The 21,842-nt window shown below is 38.4% G+C and overlaps 1 protein-coding gene across 2 annotated transcripts in view; it reads right to left on the reverse strand.

The window, feature by feature from the left end:
• The window catches only part of MEGF10 (multiple EGF like domains 10), a 110,569-nt gene that overhangs the window by 40,579 nt on the left and 48,148 nt on the right, over window positions 1–21,842 (reverse strand). For both annotated transcript variants that reach the window (XM_076362383.1, XM_076362382.1), the window contains exons 6-9: window positions 11,543–11,789; window positions 10,802–10,922; window positions 8,778–8,914; window positions 5,123–5,335 (exon numbers count right to left, since the gene is read on the reverse strand). In XM_076362383.1, coding sequence (XP_076218498.1) covers window positions 5,123–5,335; window positions 8,778–8,914; window positions 10,802–10,922; window positions 11,543–11,789 — 718 coding nt within the window. The remainder of the gene's footprint in view (window positions 1–5,122; window positions 5,336–8,777; window positions 8,915–10,801; window positions 10,923–11,542; window positions 11,790–21,842) is intronic.

A 21,842-nucleotide genomic window follows, 5' to 3' on the forward strand; every position in this document is an offset into this window, starting at 1 on the left:
GAACAGCAGCTTCATTGAAGGGCCAGTCAGACAGCTGTTGACTCATAACAAATGGACATCATCAGCTGTGCAAAGATATATGTGCTGGAAAAGTGGACACAATGGGGTACTCTGTAGCACTCTGGCAGACAAAGCACTTGCTTAATTCACACCAAAGGAAAGCCTTAATATCCAAATCCAATATATTTACAATGGGAAGACTGTTTAAAGATATTTGTCTGCCACTGATTGAAGTGAAATTCCTTTAAGTGTGCTGGAAAAAAAACGTGCCTTTGTCCAGACGCATTAAATGACCCATGACAACAGCCTGATTTTGCAAGATTTGCTGACTCCTCGTGGGGGGCAGTGTTTGAAACTGAATGTGCTTCTGACCATTTGAAAGTTTGAAAAAATACCTACTGCACTTCTAGGTGCTATAACATAAGTAACAACAATATTCTTTGAAAAAGTTGCAACATAACAAGGCAATGCAATATTAGTTGCAACTGCTCTTGGACTCGAGGAGTACTCTTGTCAAACTAAGAGTTTCCTATTGCCGAATACAACCAACTGACAACATACTGCTGATCAAGGAAAGTATGAATTATAAAGGTTGGAATGTCATTATGCATTCTGCTCTCTCTATATTATTGCATAACTATGACATCATAAGGATTTGGGGGTCTTGAAGATATTAAAATCTCTTTGACGGTATTAAGCTGGTTTACATAAAGTGAGAAGAAAGGTCTTTTCAACTAAATGATATATGCAGAAATGGTTCAAAACTCATGGCGTTCATAGTCAACAGTCCTGGTTATTTGTTCAGTATACCTGCCATGAAATAAGTTGAAATGGAACTATTCTCATACAAAATACATGCAAAATTATGAAAACATATGATGCAGGAAGATAATCAGATTTGTCCCCTATTCCTAACTTCCTGTAGGCACCCAGTGGCATTTTGGATCCAATTCTCGTGTTTCTTATCAGTGGAAGAATACAGGGCAGGGAATATGAAAAAATTTTTCAATCCACAACTGAATAGTCGTTAGGATATGAATTAGGATATGAATTGGAATATATTTATAACATAAAATTAGTAGTACTGTCATTTTAAGACAAATCCCAGCATTGTTTGTTGTTGGGTTTTTTTCCTTTCAGGAGAGGGGGAGACCACACGCATGAGCAAGCACTGGGTATGAAGCAGAGGCATTGATATTCTGTGCCCCCCAGTGAGTGTTACTAAGGCATACTTGCACATATATTGATTGACACCAAAATTAGTATTCCGTAATTTGTAATTAGATGTAGGAAGCTGGAGCACTTCTGAAGCTTTTTGATGGGTTCTCATGCAGCTAGCTTAATTGGCAATAAGATTTATATATTAAGATAGAGGAATAAAGAGATGTTGAGAGATACTGCCAGTACATCTGCTTTTATTCCTGGTCTTTTGTTCACACTTTCTGGAAAAACAACCCTACGCTGTACAGAGACAAAAAATACTTGTGGCTAGTTGATATTATATATCTGAAGGACTTAGATGGACTCAATGATTTTCATATGATTTACGTAGGTGTTTCATTATTACAATATCCAACTAAATTCTGTAGCACCCTATGCAATATAAAGTTTCCATGAAAAGCTCTTGTACATGTACCTACAAGTCTGTTAGAAAAATGCAAAATTGCAAGATGTCCTAATCTTGACTTTAAAAACACACCCAGACTATAAAATTCCACTCAACCCTATATATGTAACTCAGAAAAAGCATGAGACAAACGAAACCCCATTAGAGCTCATATCATGAATAAACCCTAATTCCAGCATGAACTATACCAAATTAGTTGGTGATACAGAATGACCCCAGCTGATCATACCTACAGGTGTGAAGAAGTGGTGGAAGATCACCAGAAAGAGCTTACAAGAAAAAAAAACCAGGGACATCTCAAATTTAACTTGGAGATCAACCTGAAACCAGTGCATATGCAGTAACACAGGTGTAACAAATATCCTTTGTAAACCTTCTGATAAATATGCAGCTACAGTCTGCCCTTTATACATTTTCTGAATGATCATCAGGTGTCACTTGAGTAAAGGTATGACAAAACCCAATCTAAAAGTGGTTTAGGCTAGAAGAACATTCCTGTACAAAACAAAGTGATAATGTTGACGAAGGCAGATCAAGGTCTTTTTCCCTCAATCCTGCAAACTGAATCTTCAGAGTGACAAGTTTCTGTAAGCCCCACAAACTGGGGATGGAAATGACAGGGACACATGGGTCTGCTCACACCAGCTCACAGCACTGCTGTTGTACCCCACCGAGGAAGCGTGTTTTATGTGGTCTTAGTCTCAGCCAGCAGGTGCTCACTCTATTTTTCTTCTTGACTATCGAATAAAAAGGGAAAAATCGATAGTGTCACCTATCTGACCTATCTGTCACAGAGAACAGAGTTCTGTGTCTGATTTGCACTCTAGCTCAAATCCTTTCATATATATCAAAAGATGCAATAGAGAAAACCACTTATGAAAAAACTGTTGGCACAAGAGGGCTGTTACCTGCTGCTGTCCTCTGGACCCATCAAAAAAAGTAAAATCTCTCAAGTATATCTATATCTAACTCTTTACAAAGCATTTAATAAAGGCTACTGATACAACTAAGAACAAGGATGGGCTTGCCTTTCATCTCTGGGAGCTGCCATCAACCAATAGCAGCAGCGAAATCCCTGTAGCTTAGCCTACCCAAAATGCAATTTATGAATTATTGCCAAAGCTGTTTTGATGCAATTTCCTCAATCATAAAACAGTAATAGAAATATGTATACATTTTTGAACTATGGTGTATCATAATGGCTAGACACATACTAGCAATATAGCAATACAGCAATACCTTTTGGTGCTAAGTATTTTTTTAAGTAACCTTTAGTTCATTTCCATATCTATGAATACTAAGAAGGTAAGTAATAAACTAGGGCTCTAAGCCTACCAACAGCTTCTCTTTGAGGATATCTAAACTAGTGGTCATACCCAGAGGAAAAAAGCTTTTAAGATATCAAGGCCCCTAGAAGTCCTAACAGAATCCTAGACCTACAGACACACAGAGTGTATTTGAAGAAGGAATTGTACCCCCTTTTTTGTGCCCTGGGATTATTGGTTGTTACATTGCTGCTAAATGGGTTAGTGCTATGGAGAAGATCCTTTGGCTACAGCCAGCCCAAATAGTACTTGTGGTAGGCAAGCAAGGGATGAGGATATTCCCTGATGTGCTTAAAAAGTTGTCTCCTGGCTGATTGTTATTTAGTGAGAGATGAAGACAGCCAGACACAACTGGCTTCTCAAAAGATTCTCAAAAGCGTAAAGTGTCCACAGGGAGCTTTGTCTTCTACACCGTTACTCGGACGCCCTTTGATTTCTGTTATTTGGTGGTCTTAATCACTTCTTGACCCAGAGGGAAGGAACCTACATATGAAAAATACACTTGTGAAGTCATGAAAATCTTTGTTTTCCTCACAGATCATTATGCCCTTGAAAATATGCTCCTGCACCTACAGGGCTGTAAGTGCCTTTTGATTTGTCATACAGAGGGGAAAATGTTCAAAAAAAGACCAGCCATATGCTGCTGTTTACACGTGAACATTTGTGATCTGATTTGACCACAAGCTGTCTTCCAGCAGTATAAATGAAGGAACAGCTGTGTTGAACATGAATCAGAAGTAATCCCTGTAATATCAGAAATACTATACAGTGTAAGGCATTCCTGTCAAACAAGGCTGCTACAACAGTCTGCAGACAAATTTTCAGGAAAGCAGCTAACCATAATTCATAATACAATAGTATTTGGTCTACTAGCATAATCTGAGAGCTAGATAGCTCAGCACTATGCTGCCATTTATTCTTGAATGCATTGCCCAAAGAATGAATTGCTTGATTTTATGTCAAAAACTCTGTATTTTTTCAAAAGACACTTCAAGTAAATGGGATAAACCCAAATTCAAGCACACAACTGTAAAAGCATATGAATGGAAAGGGAAAAGAATTCAGTTTGCTGTCACATGGTTTGTCAATGAAAGGTATGTTGAACAACTCAGACAATCCACAAAGTAATTTTTCACAGAGGCCTAACAGAATAGGTATTTCCACGTATGTGCTCGAGCGCTTTAACATCACTACTAAATTCAGACTAAACGCTTTTGTTTTATCTATGAGAAGTGCATCTTATATACAACATACAGCAGCATTCTATGCGACAGTCAATAGTTTCTGCAAATTTCTTTCACAGCTATTTTCAACAGCAAAAATTTAGATTATGCTCACAAGCCTTATCTAAGGTACTGTGATTAGTAATGCAATTAAGTGTAAGTGAATGTGTAAGTGAATGCCCAATGACCAAAGTATTTCATCAGAACTGTGTTTTGTAACAAGAGAAAGCTGTCCGGAATTGTTCTATAAATATGCTGGCTCGCCTCGACTGACATCTGACATTCCTCCCTCACAGCTGTAAGTTTGTCTCCAAATAGCTAGATTTTAGATTTTCATAACAATATGCTGAAACACTGTGAAATCCACAAAGACACACAAAACTCAAAAAATAGGACTCGTTACTGCCTGAGTAAGGAGAGATGATAAAAGGTAAGCCAATTGGAAAACTTTTTTCATTCAATTTCCAGGGATCAGATTTTACCTGCTTTCTAGAAAAATCATTTAAATGAAAAAAAAAAAGTATTTTTGAAACCTAAATTTACAATTGGTAAAGCTTTGGATATTTTGTATTAAAATAGTTACCTACACCAATTCTTATATATGTATACAGAGAGAGAGAGAGATGGATTCTCCTCTCATGCCTGACTCGTAAGACTATATAAAGGTCACACTTTGTCTTAACAATTATTTCATGGGTCAGAGACCAAATACAGCGGTGAATATTAAGATCAAATATAGTTGCACGCACTAAAATTCAGAAGCTCTTTTGGGTTGATATTTTCTTTTTTGATATAGTTAGAGAATATCAAAGACTCTTACAAGTCTTCAGCTGCTTCAGTTTGCATGAAAGTACTAGAAAAATAAGGAAATATTTATTTTCAGATGGTATTCAGATTTCTACGTTCTATATAGAAAAAGAAAAGAGGCTAAAGGGTGTAAAGCCTACCTCCAGGTATTGGGCATGTGGCAGGGACACTTTTTATCACACTTGAGACCATAAATTCCCTCAGGGCAAAGCCTTGTTTCACAGTGCTCTCCGGTGTATCCTGGTTCACAGAGACAGGCACCACTAATATGGTAACATTTCCCACCATTCATACACTTGCAGGTCTCAGCACACTGCACTCCGTAAGTCCCCACTGGACACTCATCTTGGCATCTGTGAGGAAAAAAACAAACAAAAATTAGTTTTATTTCCCATAAACTACAGCTTTTGGAGATTTAAGGGAAATATGGTTTATGAGGAATCTCTTATACTGGTTTGAAACACCTCTTAAGTAGAGCAGGAATTTATATAACTTCATATCTAAAAATGCCTGTCTCTCTGGTTTCTTTTGCGGCTCAGCTAGACAGGCTTAAAAACATTGGCTCTGCAAATTCCTTTGCAAAAGGTCTTCCTTCTCTGCAACAAAAGAGACAACGTGCATACACAGACCATTGCACTTCACATTCAGTAACCAGAACAAAACCAAACCCTCTTAAATCAGACCTGAAATATGAAGGAATAAATTTTCAAGTGTTTTGTTTCAAAAGCCATCCATCTGTAACTTTTTAAAGTGATCTAGATTCCCCACTTAGCAATAGCGTGAATAGCCAGCAGACACCCGCGCCCCGCAGGCGCTCAGGCCAGGAAGTTCCCTGGCAATCACGCTCAGCAGTCTCAGACGAGAATATTTTCTAATTTTGTTTCCAAACACATGATGTTTCCAGAATATCTTTATTTTCAGAATTTCATTCTAAACCTATTTTTTTTGTTGATTTTGCCCTTCAAAAATTCATAGGATGACATGGAAAAATCTTCAGGAACCCAAACCCCTTCTTTTCATCTGACTTTTCTAATAGATGAAAGTGAAAATTAGTGAAGACTTGAGTTTAACCCATATGGGAGAGTAGCAATGATTTTTGTTGGTCCTTAAGGAAAATATATCCTAATAAAGAGACTTCTTCACCAAACCTTTCCTCTTTCATTCACAGAGCTTTTAGAAGATAGCTACTTTAGCTAACAGCCTTATTTCCTTAATATTTTCCATATGAAAGACATTATTTAACCTAAAGATCAGACTGTATGTTTAGCTGTCCAGCCTGACTACTAAAAGATAATTTTCAGTATCCTGCTTCTAAAACTTGCAACTCATTTACTAATGAGGTTCCGGACAGCAATTTCATTTGGCTATGTATTTAAGAGATACAATATGAGTTTGATGTTTTCAGCTTTAACTTCTCTGTGTTTTATAACTGAATTGTTAAAATTCGGAATGCCAGTACTACTACAGCATTACTAAAGGCTCTAGCACTAAGTGCACTTAAAATACTTGATTATATGTATGACAGCATACCTCTCAGCTCAACGGGTTCATGCCTCAGAGCCAGGGATGACAACATTTCTTAGCTTATGTGTCAGGGAAAATCCCCATATTTTTCAATATAAGCATCCTATAAACTCTGAATTACGTTGACATAGACAAAAAGACAAAACAGCTAAATCCCAAAGCTTTAGGGCCAGAACGTGCTGACACCGAAATCCTGAGGTGTGCTGTGAACTCAACAGGTGATATTAGGCACATAACATCTTCTGTAATTTGGGTACCTGTAAGTTTTACCAAGTTACAGATTGTACAAAAATATTATTTGATAATACGGTACGTTATTAATGGTTTTATCAGCTTATAACCTGCTCATTTCCCCAGTCCTATAAAAGAATTTCCTTGGTGGCCTCTTTCCATTTTTCTTATATACTTGGCTTTTTCTTTTTTGTATGATTGGTGGTTTATTACAGGAGAATTTCAAAGACACATGATACAAGGCACTGCAAAATGTAACAGAATTTAGCAGAGCCCTCCGACTGAGGTAAAATAGATATACATGTTCATTTCATGCTTCTGCAGTATTTGCCTTAATCTGATATTGTTATCCAGACGTTTCAAGGTATTCGTAGCCCTGCCCTGACTGAAGCCAGCAATAAAATCCCCTTTCCTTCAGAGGTGTAGCATAATAATAGAGCTAATAACCCTGCTTAAATGTTTCCTAATGAAGTTATACAAATAAAGCTGAGAATGAATTTTCTCCAAATGACAATCAGGAATCCCAGCCAAATTAGACAAAATTTAACCTTGCAATTTTTTTTTTAATTGCATCTTCATCAGCTTCTGAAAGACCCTTTTCCACTTCATGGTGAGGACAGGTATCAATCAAAAAGTATTAGGCAGAACAATTATAAAGGTAGTCTAAACTAGGTTCCCTTGTGTTAACTCAGATCACCTAGAAACCATTACATGCTCTAGGAGTCCTCTTTTTCTTGCTGTATGACCAAGTTCCAGGAGTCGCCACCACATCGAAATCTCAGACAAATACTGTTGAAAGTACACACAGAAGTGGAGAATAGCTCAGCACTTTTAAAAGCTGTCCTTTTTGCTGCTGGTATGTATGTGCTAGCTCAGCCAATGCCCACACATTTCTTGTAACTCTTCCCCCCCTTGCCAGTCCACTGACATGAAATAAGAACCAGGTCTACCACCTTGCTTCTAACCCATTCCTGCCCTTGGAGTATCTTGAAAAACAAAAGATTTGCAAACACAGCCTGTTTTGCAGGGAAAGAGGGAGCTCAGACTTGCAAAAGTGATCAAAATGCTGCAGTCTGTAAGGCATTTCAGATTAAAGTCAGATTTAAATTCCAAGACAAAAAATTTAATTGCTTTTAGAAACGTCAGTGTAGTGCAGTGCATAGACTCTCATATGGATATTCCTTTGATTTCCCTGCTGACTTGTCTGTGTCTCTTTAAATGCATCTACCACCTTCTGCACTGTTTCTTCACAGACGCAAATTTAATTTTGGCATCCAAATGGCTCTGGACTAATTGTTTCTCTTCTTCATGAGTTTTTTTCCCCTTATGTCTGGCACAGCTCCCCCCATGTCCTGTGAACACTCGCATGGGAAGTGCATATGGTTATAATACCTACTATTGTTGGCAGAGATCCCCTGGACTGACCCCAGTGATTAAGCTGCTGCTGACTTCAGCAAATGAGTTGTGTGCTGTTTAAAATATATGCAGGAAAACACTTCTTTCATCACTTTCCACTGCCTTCAAAGACGATGTCTTGCTGTATTATCTTTCCAATCTACCAAAGACGATTTTTAACAATCAAGTCAGAAAATAAAGAAGTTTCACTTCTTCATTTGAATGAAACACTTCAGGAGACAACTCTCCAGCTTGCTCACTTCAAAGAGGAACTGAATGAGCCTCCCTTGCTACTATGACTGCCAAACATCTGCACAAAACCAAGAGCTTCCCTCCTCACCCCTTCACCATACCCCAAACTGCGTCATTCTGCAAGCCACTCAAGTGAAGACCCACAAGACGCTGCCAGAGCATGGGCCACAGCAGGAAAATCCTGAAACCAAGCAGTTCCTCACAGAGGGGTAATCACATAGGCACTTTTAACTTGTGAGCCAGCATCAGCTAAGTGATGTGGCAAACATTTCATAAGACTCTTTTAATCGTATCACAGATACTTTCATTCTGCCTTCTGCCAGCTTCTTAACTTTCTCTGTCGTGGCAGACCCTTTGCAGGTTCAGCAGTCTGGCAAAAATAAGTTTTCTTACCGTTCCCCTGTGTAACCTGGGCTGCAATGGCATTGACCTGTCGCCGAGTCACAGGTCCCTCCATTGTGGCACTGGCACTCCTGGGAACAGTTTTTCCCGTAACGACCCTCAGGACAAGGCTGACCACAGACCATGCCCTGCGTGTGCAGAAAAAAATATCTTAATATTAGATGGGATTATAGCTTGAATGGACAAGAATGGAAGAAAGGTTTGTAATGAAGGAAGATCAAGGGGATCTTGTGTCACTTGTCTAGCGCTGATCTTGGAAATGCCAGACTCTTCTCCAGCTTTAAACGCGGGCTATGTTTCAGCACTGGAGGAATAATCTTCTAGGATTTCCCTTTTGGAAGCCAAAGCTAATGAAAAACACTATCTCTAAGTAACAGTGAAAACACTTAGACATTTAAGACCAATTGATGTCAAGCTCTTCCCAATTTATTTATCAGGAGTAGCATATATCAAGACATCCGGAAATGCCCTCCAGTGAGTAGTGGTGTAGAAATCAGTAATTGCTGTAATGTCCCAAATATACTACTTTATGATAAGTTGTTTTTTTCTGATGAAAGGAAAAGCTGTTTGTAATTTCACTGAAAGCAGCGTATCTTAAAAGCTTAGGTAGGATGTCTGCTTCCCTTCAACAGGTTTTGAATTTCTGCACTGTTGTTTACATCCCCAGAATTAATTACACCTGTGTAGTGAGGGGAGCATCAGATCTTAAGACTTTTAAGAAGCCATTTCAAGAAAAACATATTTACAGGCATTTCATCAGACAAAAGACATGCAAGCATTTCAGCTAACATAAGATACTTCAGAATTTATATCTGGCTACTTTAAACCTTCCTCACATGAAAAACAAAAAAGGTTATACTGACAAAATTGTGTTTCACAGAACTGAAAAATCTAAAACTAACGAAGAGTTATGCTTAAATAACTACTTGGAATGGAAAATTAGTCAAAGGGCTAAACAGTAATTTATTAGTTAAGACACACACTAGTATAAAATTTCCATCACTGCTTCATATGCTATCTCATTTTTCAGTAGCTGTATTTAGGCAGATAAAGGGAGTCAAGAATTTATGCAAACATTTGTATTCTATGACCAATAATTTCATTCTTCTAACATGAAGTGGAATAAAAAGTAAAAACGGCCATAATCCAAGTTATGTAGTCAGGTGAGTGGTGCTATTCAAACACACAAACAGAGATGATAATTTACAGCTAGGTTCTCTAGTTGGTGAAAAATTGACCTCTGCCACAGGTTATCTCAATATAGTATCTCAATTATCATGAGATAATTAAAAGCTCAGTAAATGTGGATTTTCACCCAAAATGGACATTTAAATAGAAAACATTATTAACAAATACTACTGATAAGTATCATCTACAAATGTATTTAAAGAAATTATTTGGGCTTTGATCACCTTCCAGCCTTTTGATCACCTTCCAACTCCATTATTTGCCAACTCAGAGTTGGCAGCCTGCTAGTAGAGGAGGTTACTTGCAGCTCCAAGGTCAATCCTTCTTTCCCTACCCACTGACAAAAGGTAGAAAGTCTAAAGACAATGTCAAAGTTCTGATGTCCCATTTCCATCACCAACATTTAATACAGTATCTAAAGGTTTGGGGTTTTTGCCATGCATACTATACATATGAAAACAGGCAGAAAACCCACTGCTAAAATACCTAATAGTGTCACCTCCCTATAATATCAAATTATATCTAGAAATGAATGACTTCCAGACAAGATCTAAAGGATGTTGCCTCGTCACAGCACGATTCATGTCTTTTGCTTCCCAGAATCTGATATGGTTAAAAAGGCAGTGCAGAACTGGAGGATTTTCAGTAACAGATGGTTTTGCAAGTATTTTGCTCCAGTTCCTTATGCTAAAATACATTTCCTATTACTCCTGGCTACAGGCAGACTGCATTTGCTATCCTCATTTGCTACCCTTTTCTGACACTGCCTGAAATCTACAAATATGGAAGTTTTATGGGGTTGTGTCAATTTCAGAAAGTGTTTTTACCATCCATCCTGGCGGGCAGGCACACTCCCCGGTGACGTGGTGACAGACGCCTCCGTTCTGGCACGGGCATCTCTCCTCGCACTGTGGCCCATGCTTCCCGGGGGGACAGAGGTCCTCACAGCTGGGGAGGTGGCGGTGTACAACAGAGACAACCGTTACTTCGGCACACGCTCCAGTCTCCAGCCACCTCTTTATTTTTAATGCTATTGTTAACTTTTCCGGCCAAAAGTATGAAACAGAAAGCAGTCCAACATGAAGAGACGCACACTGAGTATTGTACGGCATCCATGCAACAAATCTAAGGAACAGACCTGGCAATCTAGGAATTATTTCTTCTTAAAGATATTTCTTTCTACATTGGTTGGTGCTCATTTGTTGTTACTGACAAAGCTCAAAATCTATTCTGGAATGACAAAGCCAAATAACTCCAAGTTTCAATGCGATTTTCCAAACTTGTAGCCAAACTGTTTTCATGGTGGTCATGACAAAGCTCCTGCTGCTACTTTTTGTGGCTTTTACTTAGCAGTTCAGATCAAGAGGGCTTTCTCTCAGCTACACAACTGAATGTGCACTGCAACATGGTTTGCCTAGCTGCTTCTTAGCTACCAGCACTGCTTCCCTGCCTTACACAGCAGCCAGACTAACAGCATAGTGTTAAAAGTTAATCTAAACTTAATTTCTCTTGTTAGCACTATTTAAAACTTGTATCTGTCCCCCATAAATAATATACCCGCTGCTTACAAGGCACCAGTGTATCCCGGAGGACATCTACACTCTCCAGTCACGTGGTCGCAGGTGGCTCCATTTTGACACTGACATTTTTGATGACAATCGTTTCCGTATGTCCCTTGATCACAGCGCTCCTCGCAGCGCCAACCTTTGAAACCCGATGCACAGTGGCAGGCTCCAGTGATGGGGTTGCACAAGGCTCCATTTTTGCACTGGCAGCGGCTGCTGCAGTGAGGTCCCCAGTGGTCACTGTCACATGCTGAAGGGGTAGAAGGAAAAATTTACAGCAGTTTTATAACAGCTCATGTTACAGCACTGAAAATACTATGAGTCAACTGTAAAAAAAAAAAAAACTTATAAAATGGAAATAGTTATGTAGTACATCCTCAGTTCTCCTTGGTCCTCAAGGATCTTTGCAGGCAGACAGAACTTAATTTAGGCACACAAATTAATTTCTTAAGCATAAAATCAAACACTTAAAAATGTGAAGCTCTGCAGTAAATGCAAGTTCTAGTCTCTTCATTGTCAAAACTCTTCATTATAACTCTCCACCATCAAATAACATTTATGGCTGCAGTGAGCTTCCATTTACACAGAGAAGTCTTGCTAACTTAATAAAGTAAAAAAAATGTAGTCTAAATCCATAAACAACTGTCTGAATCCCACAAGGAAGTTGCAAAGCTTACTCAACGTAAGATTATGGTTTTTTTCAAATCCAGAAGTTCCTACTTGTTTACATAATTGCAAATATTTGCTTTTCAATCTTGCAATATACTTATAGGGCAAAAGAAAACACAAGAAGTGTTTCACCAAGCAATAGAAATTAACAATTATATGGTTAAACTTCATATGGATGTTACAAATTTGGTTATCCAATGTGTCTTCATGATCATTCAAATGCATCTTTTCTTGTCTGCCCCAATGCAGCCCTTTAAAACCCTATAAGCAAACCACTCAGACGTTATTTCAGCATCAAGAGAAAAACCTTAATGTTAAGGAAGAAAGTGAGAAACATGGGAGTTCTGTAAAGAGCCAGAAGATTAAGGTCACCTAGAGTTCAACAGGAATGTGCTAATCATATGGTCAAATGATCTGATTTTATTTTTATGTTCTGTTGCTAACAGCAGTACAACGGGAAAGCCTCAATTGCAGCGACTGGGAGCCCAAGCTCTCCTCTTGGAGACTGACAACCATTGTTCTCTCAGTCTTCTCCTGGGGCAAAAAAGCCAGGCAGAGAACAGGCACACTTTCCTAGACTAATGCGAAGTAATTCAAGAATCCTCCTCAGGGTAGGAACTATTCAGCTATAGGAGCTGTTCACTCAGGCTACACAAATAAAAAGGGATTAGGGTCTTTTAAAGAATCTACTCCTTAAGATTTTTTTTTCCCAGGAGAGGTCACTAGAACATGCATTCATAATGGAGATACTGTGAGCACCTACACACAATAAAATACAGAGCAACAGAAAGTACTGTATGTACTATAAACATGCAGCAATACTGTCAAACTGACAGAACAACTGTCCATCTTATTATCCATATCTCTCTTTGAAGATGTGTGGGTTTTGTTCTGGACTATACTGCAACGCACTGCTGTCTGCAGCACAGCATCTCACAAGTTGCCTTTCCCCATTATAACTCACATTCATTCAGAACTGCTACGTGTTTATTTTCAATACGTCTGCATGGAATACAAAGTGTAACCCTCATGCTTAACCAGTCCTCAAATTGATGTCAGGAAACTAGCTATTTTGGGATATATATAAATACATGTATGAGTGGTGAGATGTCTGAGACAGTCGCATGTTCTGTCATGATTGAGCAGACACCCCTACATTTTCTTTTTTGGTTAACACATTAGTCTGGATTCAGGTAAGTCTTCCTCCTGCTCCCAGACAAAATAGACAATTTCAATTCCAGCCATTCCTCGTGGAATAATTAAAAAAATAATAATAATAAAAAATTTAAAAACCCTGTCCTGGCATGTCTGATAAACAGAAGACTTCAGACTGATCACCAGACCACGACTGTTCCAATGCAGAGCTCAGTCAAGGATGAATGTGGCATGAACACGCTCTAGATATAAAGACATGACGGGCAAGAGAAGACTTAATTCTTGGTTGGTAAGTGCGAGCTTGTGTTCTTTCACCAACAGCTGGAAATGGGATATTCAGTGCAGTGCAACAACTTTCATGTAGCTGCTTGAAGACCCAGCATAATGAGTCTCAGAGCCACACAGACCATCTACTACCATGCATCTGCCACTGCATCCAACACCCAGGCACCAAGACTGCCTTGCTAGAAACTGCTTCACTTGTGAAGCAGCGGAGGCCTTGTACTCCCTCTGCTCTTTTTACAATCCCACCCCCAGACTGCCCCCCTGGGATGCGCCCCGCTGTCTCCTGGAGATTTACTGATGTCCAAGGTGAACGTGCTGTGTCTGTGAACTTGAGCCTTTCTCGACTATTTTACTGTAAGAGCATGTACCGCACAGTACATAATAATTTATTAGTTTCCTGGCGTGATCTTCTCATTATGTTTGCAGGAAATCATTAAAATAAAAAGCATCATATGGCTGCTAATAGGTTTTCCAGTCTCATGACCATTCTTCTGGCAATGGCCAGGTGGGTAGCAAATATTGACTATGCAATTTTTCACTACAGCACAATGGTGAAGCATTCCACCAGGACAATGGTGGCCCCACCATAGTATGACTGCACAATAGTCCTTTACGCAAGGTCTGTCACCAGCCCAGCATCTGTCTGTGAGTTATGGGCAGAACTGTGAAGAAATTTGCAGGATTAACGGGAATAAATAATAATTTTGAACAAGATGGATAAATCACATATTTTACCTCTATGTCCCCTGACTGATAATCAATAACGTTCCCCATAGGAAATTAAAGTGATTTGTCAGAAACTGATGCTCAGTTTACTATTAAAAAAGAAGAGGGCAAAGGGTAGAAACGTTTCCGGTGGTGAGTTTGGTTTATTTTTACTTAGTTTTGGAGGCTAAATTTACCAACTATTACATCAGACTATTTCTGCTGCTTCCTAGTATTCAGACACTAAGAAAGCCGGGCTGGAAGTCACACAGCTGCTAATCTGGTGGAATGGGATAGTCTTTGAGTTAATGACTATCGTCAGGTTACAGACTGTCAGCTGGAGTTTAATCAGAATAGCTGCTCTGACTGTCCTGATTGCACCAAGGTCACAGGCACACGCACGTATGCAAACACTACATGTACACACAAGAAAAAGTGTCAGCTACTGGGTTCTGAACAGATTTGGAGTTGTAAATTATCTGTCTCGGCACAGGGTGTATGTGAAAGGGAAGCAAAGTATAGAGACAAGAGCCCCATGTTCAGAATGTTTTTGACACAAGGACAATGCATCTCAGCCCCAATAACTCCTGGAAAAGGTCTGAATCCTGCAGAAATTGGGTTGATTTTCTGTATTGATCACACAGAACTGGCCTAACACTGCTCTGTTTTACGAAGAGCACCTTCCTTACAAAAGTCATTCTGCCTCCCCTTTTCACATGTGTTATATTCACCCTCAGGTTTTTCTGTTTTAAACAGAAGAACCAGCTAGCTGTACTGCTCCCTATCAGCTTTTGCAGTAGACTCACAGGGTCCTTTCTGCCTTCACCTTACGCTGTAGGGGGGAAAAAAAAATCAAAGTAAACGTTTAACAAACACTGTGGTATTAATGCCACATCTTGCTGTCATTTTCCTTTTTATACATTCTGTTCATCTGGGAATATCTTGTTTGTCTCCACAGTAAACGCTGTGCACATTACACAATGCTACAAATACAGGACAGAAAACTTTTCTCTCAAAAGGCTACTCAGTGAAAGCAAAAGTTTGCCTTTGGGAATAAGGGCACTGCATTGTATAGACCCTCATTTAAAATAAGGAAGTATGGTATGAAACTCTAAGACAATACAGGTCTACCATCATAAAGAAATGCTTGCTGAAACTGAGTGCCAAACAACAACTTTAGAAACATAGAGAAGCTCAAGGATTCAATAGTGAAAAAATCACCTTCAAAAAAGAATTGAAATCTGTGATGCAAATTGCTATCGTTTTGGGGCCTTTTGTAGCACCTTTGAAGATTTAAAGTTCTGTATTTCCTAGTATAATAACTTTAATGCACATTGTTATTATGCTGGGCTAGATGTGGTTTTATGCACATGGTTTCTGTGAGCGGCTGGTGATTTGCAAATTGCGATGGAAGGAGCCCTGATATTTTATAGCGCAAGGTATGAATTTTTATAATAATCTGAAGCACATCTGAAGAATTTGGTCACTCCTTTATTGCCCCTTATAAAAAAAGACATTTTTAACTAAATGTGATCACGTACTTGTAAGGGGGTTTTCTGCTTTTTTTTCCATTGATTTCATTAAAAGGCAACAAAAAGAAAAGTGCAAATGAGTCCGAGTTTATTCCTGACAAGACCATCTTGATCACCTGCAATTCTGCACTTCTCTAAAGAATGGCCTATAATGAGAACAAAATAAGGCTATCAAATCAAGTCAAAGAACATTTCAGAAGAAAAACCTTAGAAACTCTGACTTGCAACTATCTTTTAAGTATGCTACAGTTTCCTTTATAACATGATATTCAAGCCAGACAATGTTTATTGCAATGCTTTTTTAAAGACCTTTTTTCTCTTTTTGTCTTTCTTTTTTGCTAATAGGGAGGTGAAAGTGAAGAATCACAGCAAAGCTAAGATTTACTTTTCTTGCTATCATTTTTTGTAGCTTTCTTATATGTAGCACCAATACAACAGAATGAGATTTTATTCTGGCTTATACGTCTTTCTGCAACACACTGCTGTGTGTTGCCAGAAATATGTACCACCAGAACAGAGGAGATTCTTACCACAGCATTAGGCTTATGTATTTTTATGGTCTTTTAAAACAACCGAACACAAAATTCCCTACCACAGACAGCAGAAACAGAGTGAATGCTCCCTCCCTTGGAATGCGATGTTGTGAAGTACAAATTTAAAATAACCAAACAGTGGCAAATATGCAGAATTCCTACCTCTCTGTCTCCTCAAAACTCCAACATAATTTCTTCAGATAGGTTCAAGGACCCACAGCCTTTAGAGTAAGTAAAAGTTGATTTTCCTTGCTCCAGCCTGTAAAACAAACTGAAGCTGCCCATAACTTCAACACCATCTTTGACTGACCTTTCTTCCTTCCTAGGTTGTCACATCAAGGACAAGTCTAAATCTTTGTGCTTTCCTTTGCATCCCTCCTTCGACTCTCACATCCCTATTGCCTTGTCCTTACTTTCACAGCCTTTATGGACTCATCTATCATTTCTCATCCAGTATCCAAATATCAACCCCCACATTTACATTGCCCATGACATTAGCCCGTTGTTGCATTTTCAGACTATCATCTTCCTTGTTTCTCCTCAAGTTGCCTCTACAATTTGGCACAGCTCTCCGTACCCCAAGCCATAAAACTGCCATGATGTCCTCTTCCATGTCCCTACCTTGTAACTCCTCCTTCCTGTGAAGTTCACAAAAAGTTGATGCAGCAAGTGTGTCAAAACCACTACCTGCCACGGTCATTTATCAGTGTTTGCTTCCTTCCTCATCTCCTACATGTTTCCAGCTTTGTGTTATCTCTTTTCTTTTACTTCAACCACAGGTTCTCTGGGGCAGAGGGAACTTTCTGTTCTGTATTTTTACTTGCAGAGGGAGTCCACAAATCCCCAAAAGGGACAGCCATGAGGTCCACCAAGGAGCAAGAATGACCATCATCCACAGCTAAAAGAAGACCAACTGTAACATGCCCTGTTTAAAAACTATTCCAGTCTTTTGGAGCAGAGGATATAAATAATTAGAGACGAGTAACATTTCTAGGAGGGCCCATAAGTGACTTGCATTATCAGGGAATAACCACGACTAATAGCCAAGCATAACCAGTGTAAGTAAAATAGGCCAATATTGAGAAAACTTTCATTTATCCAAAGGAGTAGTTCACTGACAGGCTTGTTGCCCTAAATTGCCCCTAAGGCTGTCTAGAGTTTAGCATTTGGAAGAACGACTCTTCCCTCTGTTCCAGAAGCAAGAAACATGCTTGTCTTCACATAAATATACATTAGCGGAACTAATACTTTAGATATCTAACTGGCAGTAAGTAGAATCTGATGAATCTCAGTAAGAATTTCACAACAAAACAGAATAACTTTTTATGAAGGCAGCATTTAAATTCATAGGTGAGAGGAGCCATCCACCTCAACTCTTTTTCTGATGACCTCAGTAAGGAAACACACCCAGGACAAGTCCTCCCTTTTCTCCATCAACAACGGATGCCCATCTAACTTTCAAGTGTCAACAGAAGGGAAATTTAATTCTAATTCATGTGTTAGATAGTCTTGTATTTTGCATGCCTGAAAATGTGTTTACTGTTTTGCCCAAAGAGAGTGCCATAATTACAATATAAAGGCTTGCAAAGACATGGTGTACACCACACTCCAGATTAAAATTTTGTCAGAAAACTGGATTGATGTCCTTCTTGACAGGAAAGAAGGTATTTCACATACTATGACAACAGTCAAATAGGTCATATATTACATTAAGGCATCATGTACCTTTGGTCTACGCAAAAAAAACTTGGATAATACTTTATGGATCCTCAATTACTCTCAGCTGATAAGGACATGAAAAGTCATAGCCATGTAGATGCTACTCTTAATGACCTTCATTTCTGAGTGTGTTTGTGTTCAGAACAACATTCATTGATTCACTAAGCAAAAATGACGACAAAAATATGAATGTTGTCACTAATCTGAATCCACATCATCCTTATTGGAAAGTTTAGAGAGTATTCTTGAAACTACTCTCTGCTATTACGATTTGGTTAGCTGTGGATCTAAATTGATGGTGTTCATTTCCCTTAGGATATTCCTGCAGGATAGGAAACAGATAATAATTCTCCCAACTGGAATTTAAACCAAATAAAAGTAAATTCCCACTGATTCTGAAAGCTATAAATACTCAAGTGTGTTAAAAATTTGACAAGATGCATTAAGCCCCTAGTGACATCAACCTGTATGTCAGCCTGGATTGCAAGACAGTAAATGTGGAACATGGCAAACAGAAATTTCAGAAATGAGTTGAAAATGCCAGAAAACAAAGCCAGCTATTCTGAAAAGCAGTATAAAAACACCCTTTAGAAAACCTTCAAAGTCTTATTTAATAAAAACATAAGATTATTCTCCATGTATTTTTTTATATACTCTGTTCTAGTCACCTCAGGATGTTATGAAAATATATGCACATGCATATAAGAAAAGAAATCTTTTTCCTTTAGAGAATCACTCACTCATAATAATCATAAAATATCAATGTTTTAGTAAAAGACTTATTTTACCTACATGCCAGACACAGAAATGCATAGTAGTGTTTTTTTTCAGAATGCAATTTCTATTAAATCTGGATTTTCTTTTAGCCTTTTGTTTCTATCTGATTTCATTTGCTATACTGTAGGTTTTTTACCCTGTGGCATATTTTTCATTCTTACTTTTTGTTTTGTGTATAAGAAAGGATTTTTATTGCAAATGCAAAGCTTAATTTAATTTAAGGATTTTTCTTTTTACTTTGTAAAAGCCTTTTGATCCGTGAAGTGGAAGAACAATGAAAATGTGTTTTTCAGATTCTATAAAAGACTGGAACTATATGCCTTTCACATGGCATAAATTTCAGAAGGCTCTTTAAAGTGCTTTGGACATCAGAACACAAGGTTCGATAATTGCTAAGGAAAACACACACAGATGGTTCTTGGTGTTCATTTTATCTTGCTACTGAGATAAAACCTGTTAAAAATAATCACTATTATAGGAAAAGTTACAAAATTATAAGAATCTGATTGTACTGTATAAAATGGACTGTTGTCCATGATCCTGATTTGCACAGATCTCCTTGTAGGACCATAAATTAGCCTTTTTCCTTTTTTGCAATGACTTGAAGGTCATCTTAATTTTTAAATTAGCAACAAATGTTATCCTTCACATCCTTGAAAACCTGCTAAGTTAGCCACTGACAATATGTAAGTCCACCAATATATAAGACAGATTGAAATTAAACCAATACTAAAAATACTTTTGCACTGTCACTAGAAAAAAACAAATTACACAGATATTATTCAAGAAATCAACTTAGGTAAACACCACAAATACACTGAGTTTACAAAATGGTGAAAAGCAGAAATGAAAAGCATCTCTGATCCAAAAACATTTACAAATCAATAAAACTATCACCATTTACTGCAATGACTTCCTTCAGTAAATCTCAACATAAGTAAATTTAATAACTCAGTTCTGTAGAAAATATATTTTTGTTTCTGCTTTTGCTTAAAGATTGGAACTGTAATTCAGCAAAACGATGAAGCATGTCCATAAAATCTATTCATTTCCCTAGAACTTCAAAACCAAAATGCTTTATAGGACAGAAATTATATTAAACGTAAGAATAATATAATTTTAAATACATTGTTGTACTAAACTCTAGAAAAGCACAGCTGCTATGTAGCCCTGGGAATTTTGGTACTACCTACCATAGTGACACTGTAGTGACTCTGTTGACAATGAAGGTGATGGCAACTTCCGTTAATACCCATTTTCCCTATTTGCACCTGTTCTAACCTGCTGGTGGGTTAGTTTCTCAACCCAATGATATTCAGCCTTGTTAGAGGAGAAAATAAGGCAAAACTGATGAGAACTCAGTTAGGGGAATTACAGAAGTACTAATTACAAAAGAATTAAGAGTAGTGAAGAGTATGGGGAAGACACATATAATAAGAAAAGGTTAAATTTAAGACTGTTTATGACCTGCTGTCACTTTTGCTAACAGAATGCATTTGCACATGTGGCTGTTTGGGAGCCAGTGCGGGGGGCAGTTCTGCATCACTTGAATGAGCTGTTTCTCTACATTTTGTGTAAAAGCAAATAGCTCTCTGTCAGGATACTCTGCAATTTCACTTGCGTGTTTAGCAGTTTCTCAGTTCTGGGAATCAAGCCTTTCTGGTGCAAGCATGTGGTTAAAACCAGAACCTCTTTCTACAGCCCGCTGAATGGCTTGGAAAACTTAAGGATGAGCTAGCTCTCTAAGCGTATCTTGCAAGCTGTTAGTCAAAATGCTTTCGACAAACAAAAAGGAAAGCAATGCCTTGGTCAAAGAAGCTCAATTCAAGATTCACAAGCTGTGCCGTCAGAGTGCACAAGATGCTCCCAGGCACCTTGCCTGATACCCGCACCAAGGGGGCCGTTTCACTTGGGGTGCAAGTGTGTCTGTGGAAAACAGTCACACATCCACCTCGGGAGGGTTAATGGAAATCACAAGCTCCACTGAGAAACTGGCAGTACTTGTAACTCACGTGAGTCTCTCACACAATCTATGCCAACGGATCCAGTTTCTGCCATATTCTGCATCTGCCAAATCCCATGAAGAAAACAGTGAGATTTTCATGGAATTTGCGAACTTTACAAACACCCATGACAGTAAAGGAAATCTGACAGTAGCAGAGCTACTGTACCTTAAAAGTTTCTTTAACAAGTGCATTTAAAGGTAAGAAGATGGTTCTCCGAGATGCCAGTTTTAAATGCTCAGCTTAATGTGTTAAGGAAAAAGCCAGTTCCCTTCTCATGCTTTATAAAACCTTGGAGCCAAATTACACCTTAGTGCCACTTGTTCTACCCCCGTGCCCTCAGACTATAGTCCAAACGAAACTCTATTAATCACCAACAGAATCAAATTACAAATTAAAACCCAGTGATTCAAACAAATCTCAGATTACTTAAATACAATAAAAATAGAAAATGCCTATTCACATTTCCACAAACAATCCTAACATACTTGTTATAAACCAAAAATATGTCATTCCCTTTTTGCTTTACTACTCAAGCCAGCTCGGGGATCACTAAGGCTATAACCTTTGCAGACGAGTCAGTGTAATATTGATTTTGGCCTTTTGCCTCCGCTCCAGCTTATTCAGAAAGTGTCCTATTGATTTTGAAGGCATTATTTGTGGACTACTAGGCATGAGAAGAAAAACAAAGTGAATGCCCTGATTGCTTAGTGGGGCTCCATGTTAGGCTGCATGTGTATCTATCTTGCACACACATTCAAAACTGACAATCAGGTCCATATATTATGTATTACAGCAAATACTGTTGCAAGAGTGTGAGCAGAAAACAGGTAGAAAACATAATCTACAAATGTAAAACATGGTTTGATCATCTCTACACACCTAGAGAGCCAACTATCACCACGTGTAGCAACTTTTACAGAAG

This window comes from Aptenodytes patagonicus, chromosome Z (genome assembly GCF_965638725.1).
Source record: "Aptenodytes patagonicus chromosome Z, bAptPat1.pri.cur, whole genome shotgun sequence".
NCBI classification, from domain to species: domain Eukaryota; kingdom Metazoa; phylum Chordata; class Aves; order Sphenisciformes; family Spheniscidae; genus Aptenodytes; species Aptenodytes patagonicus.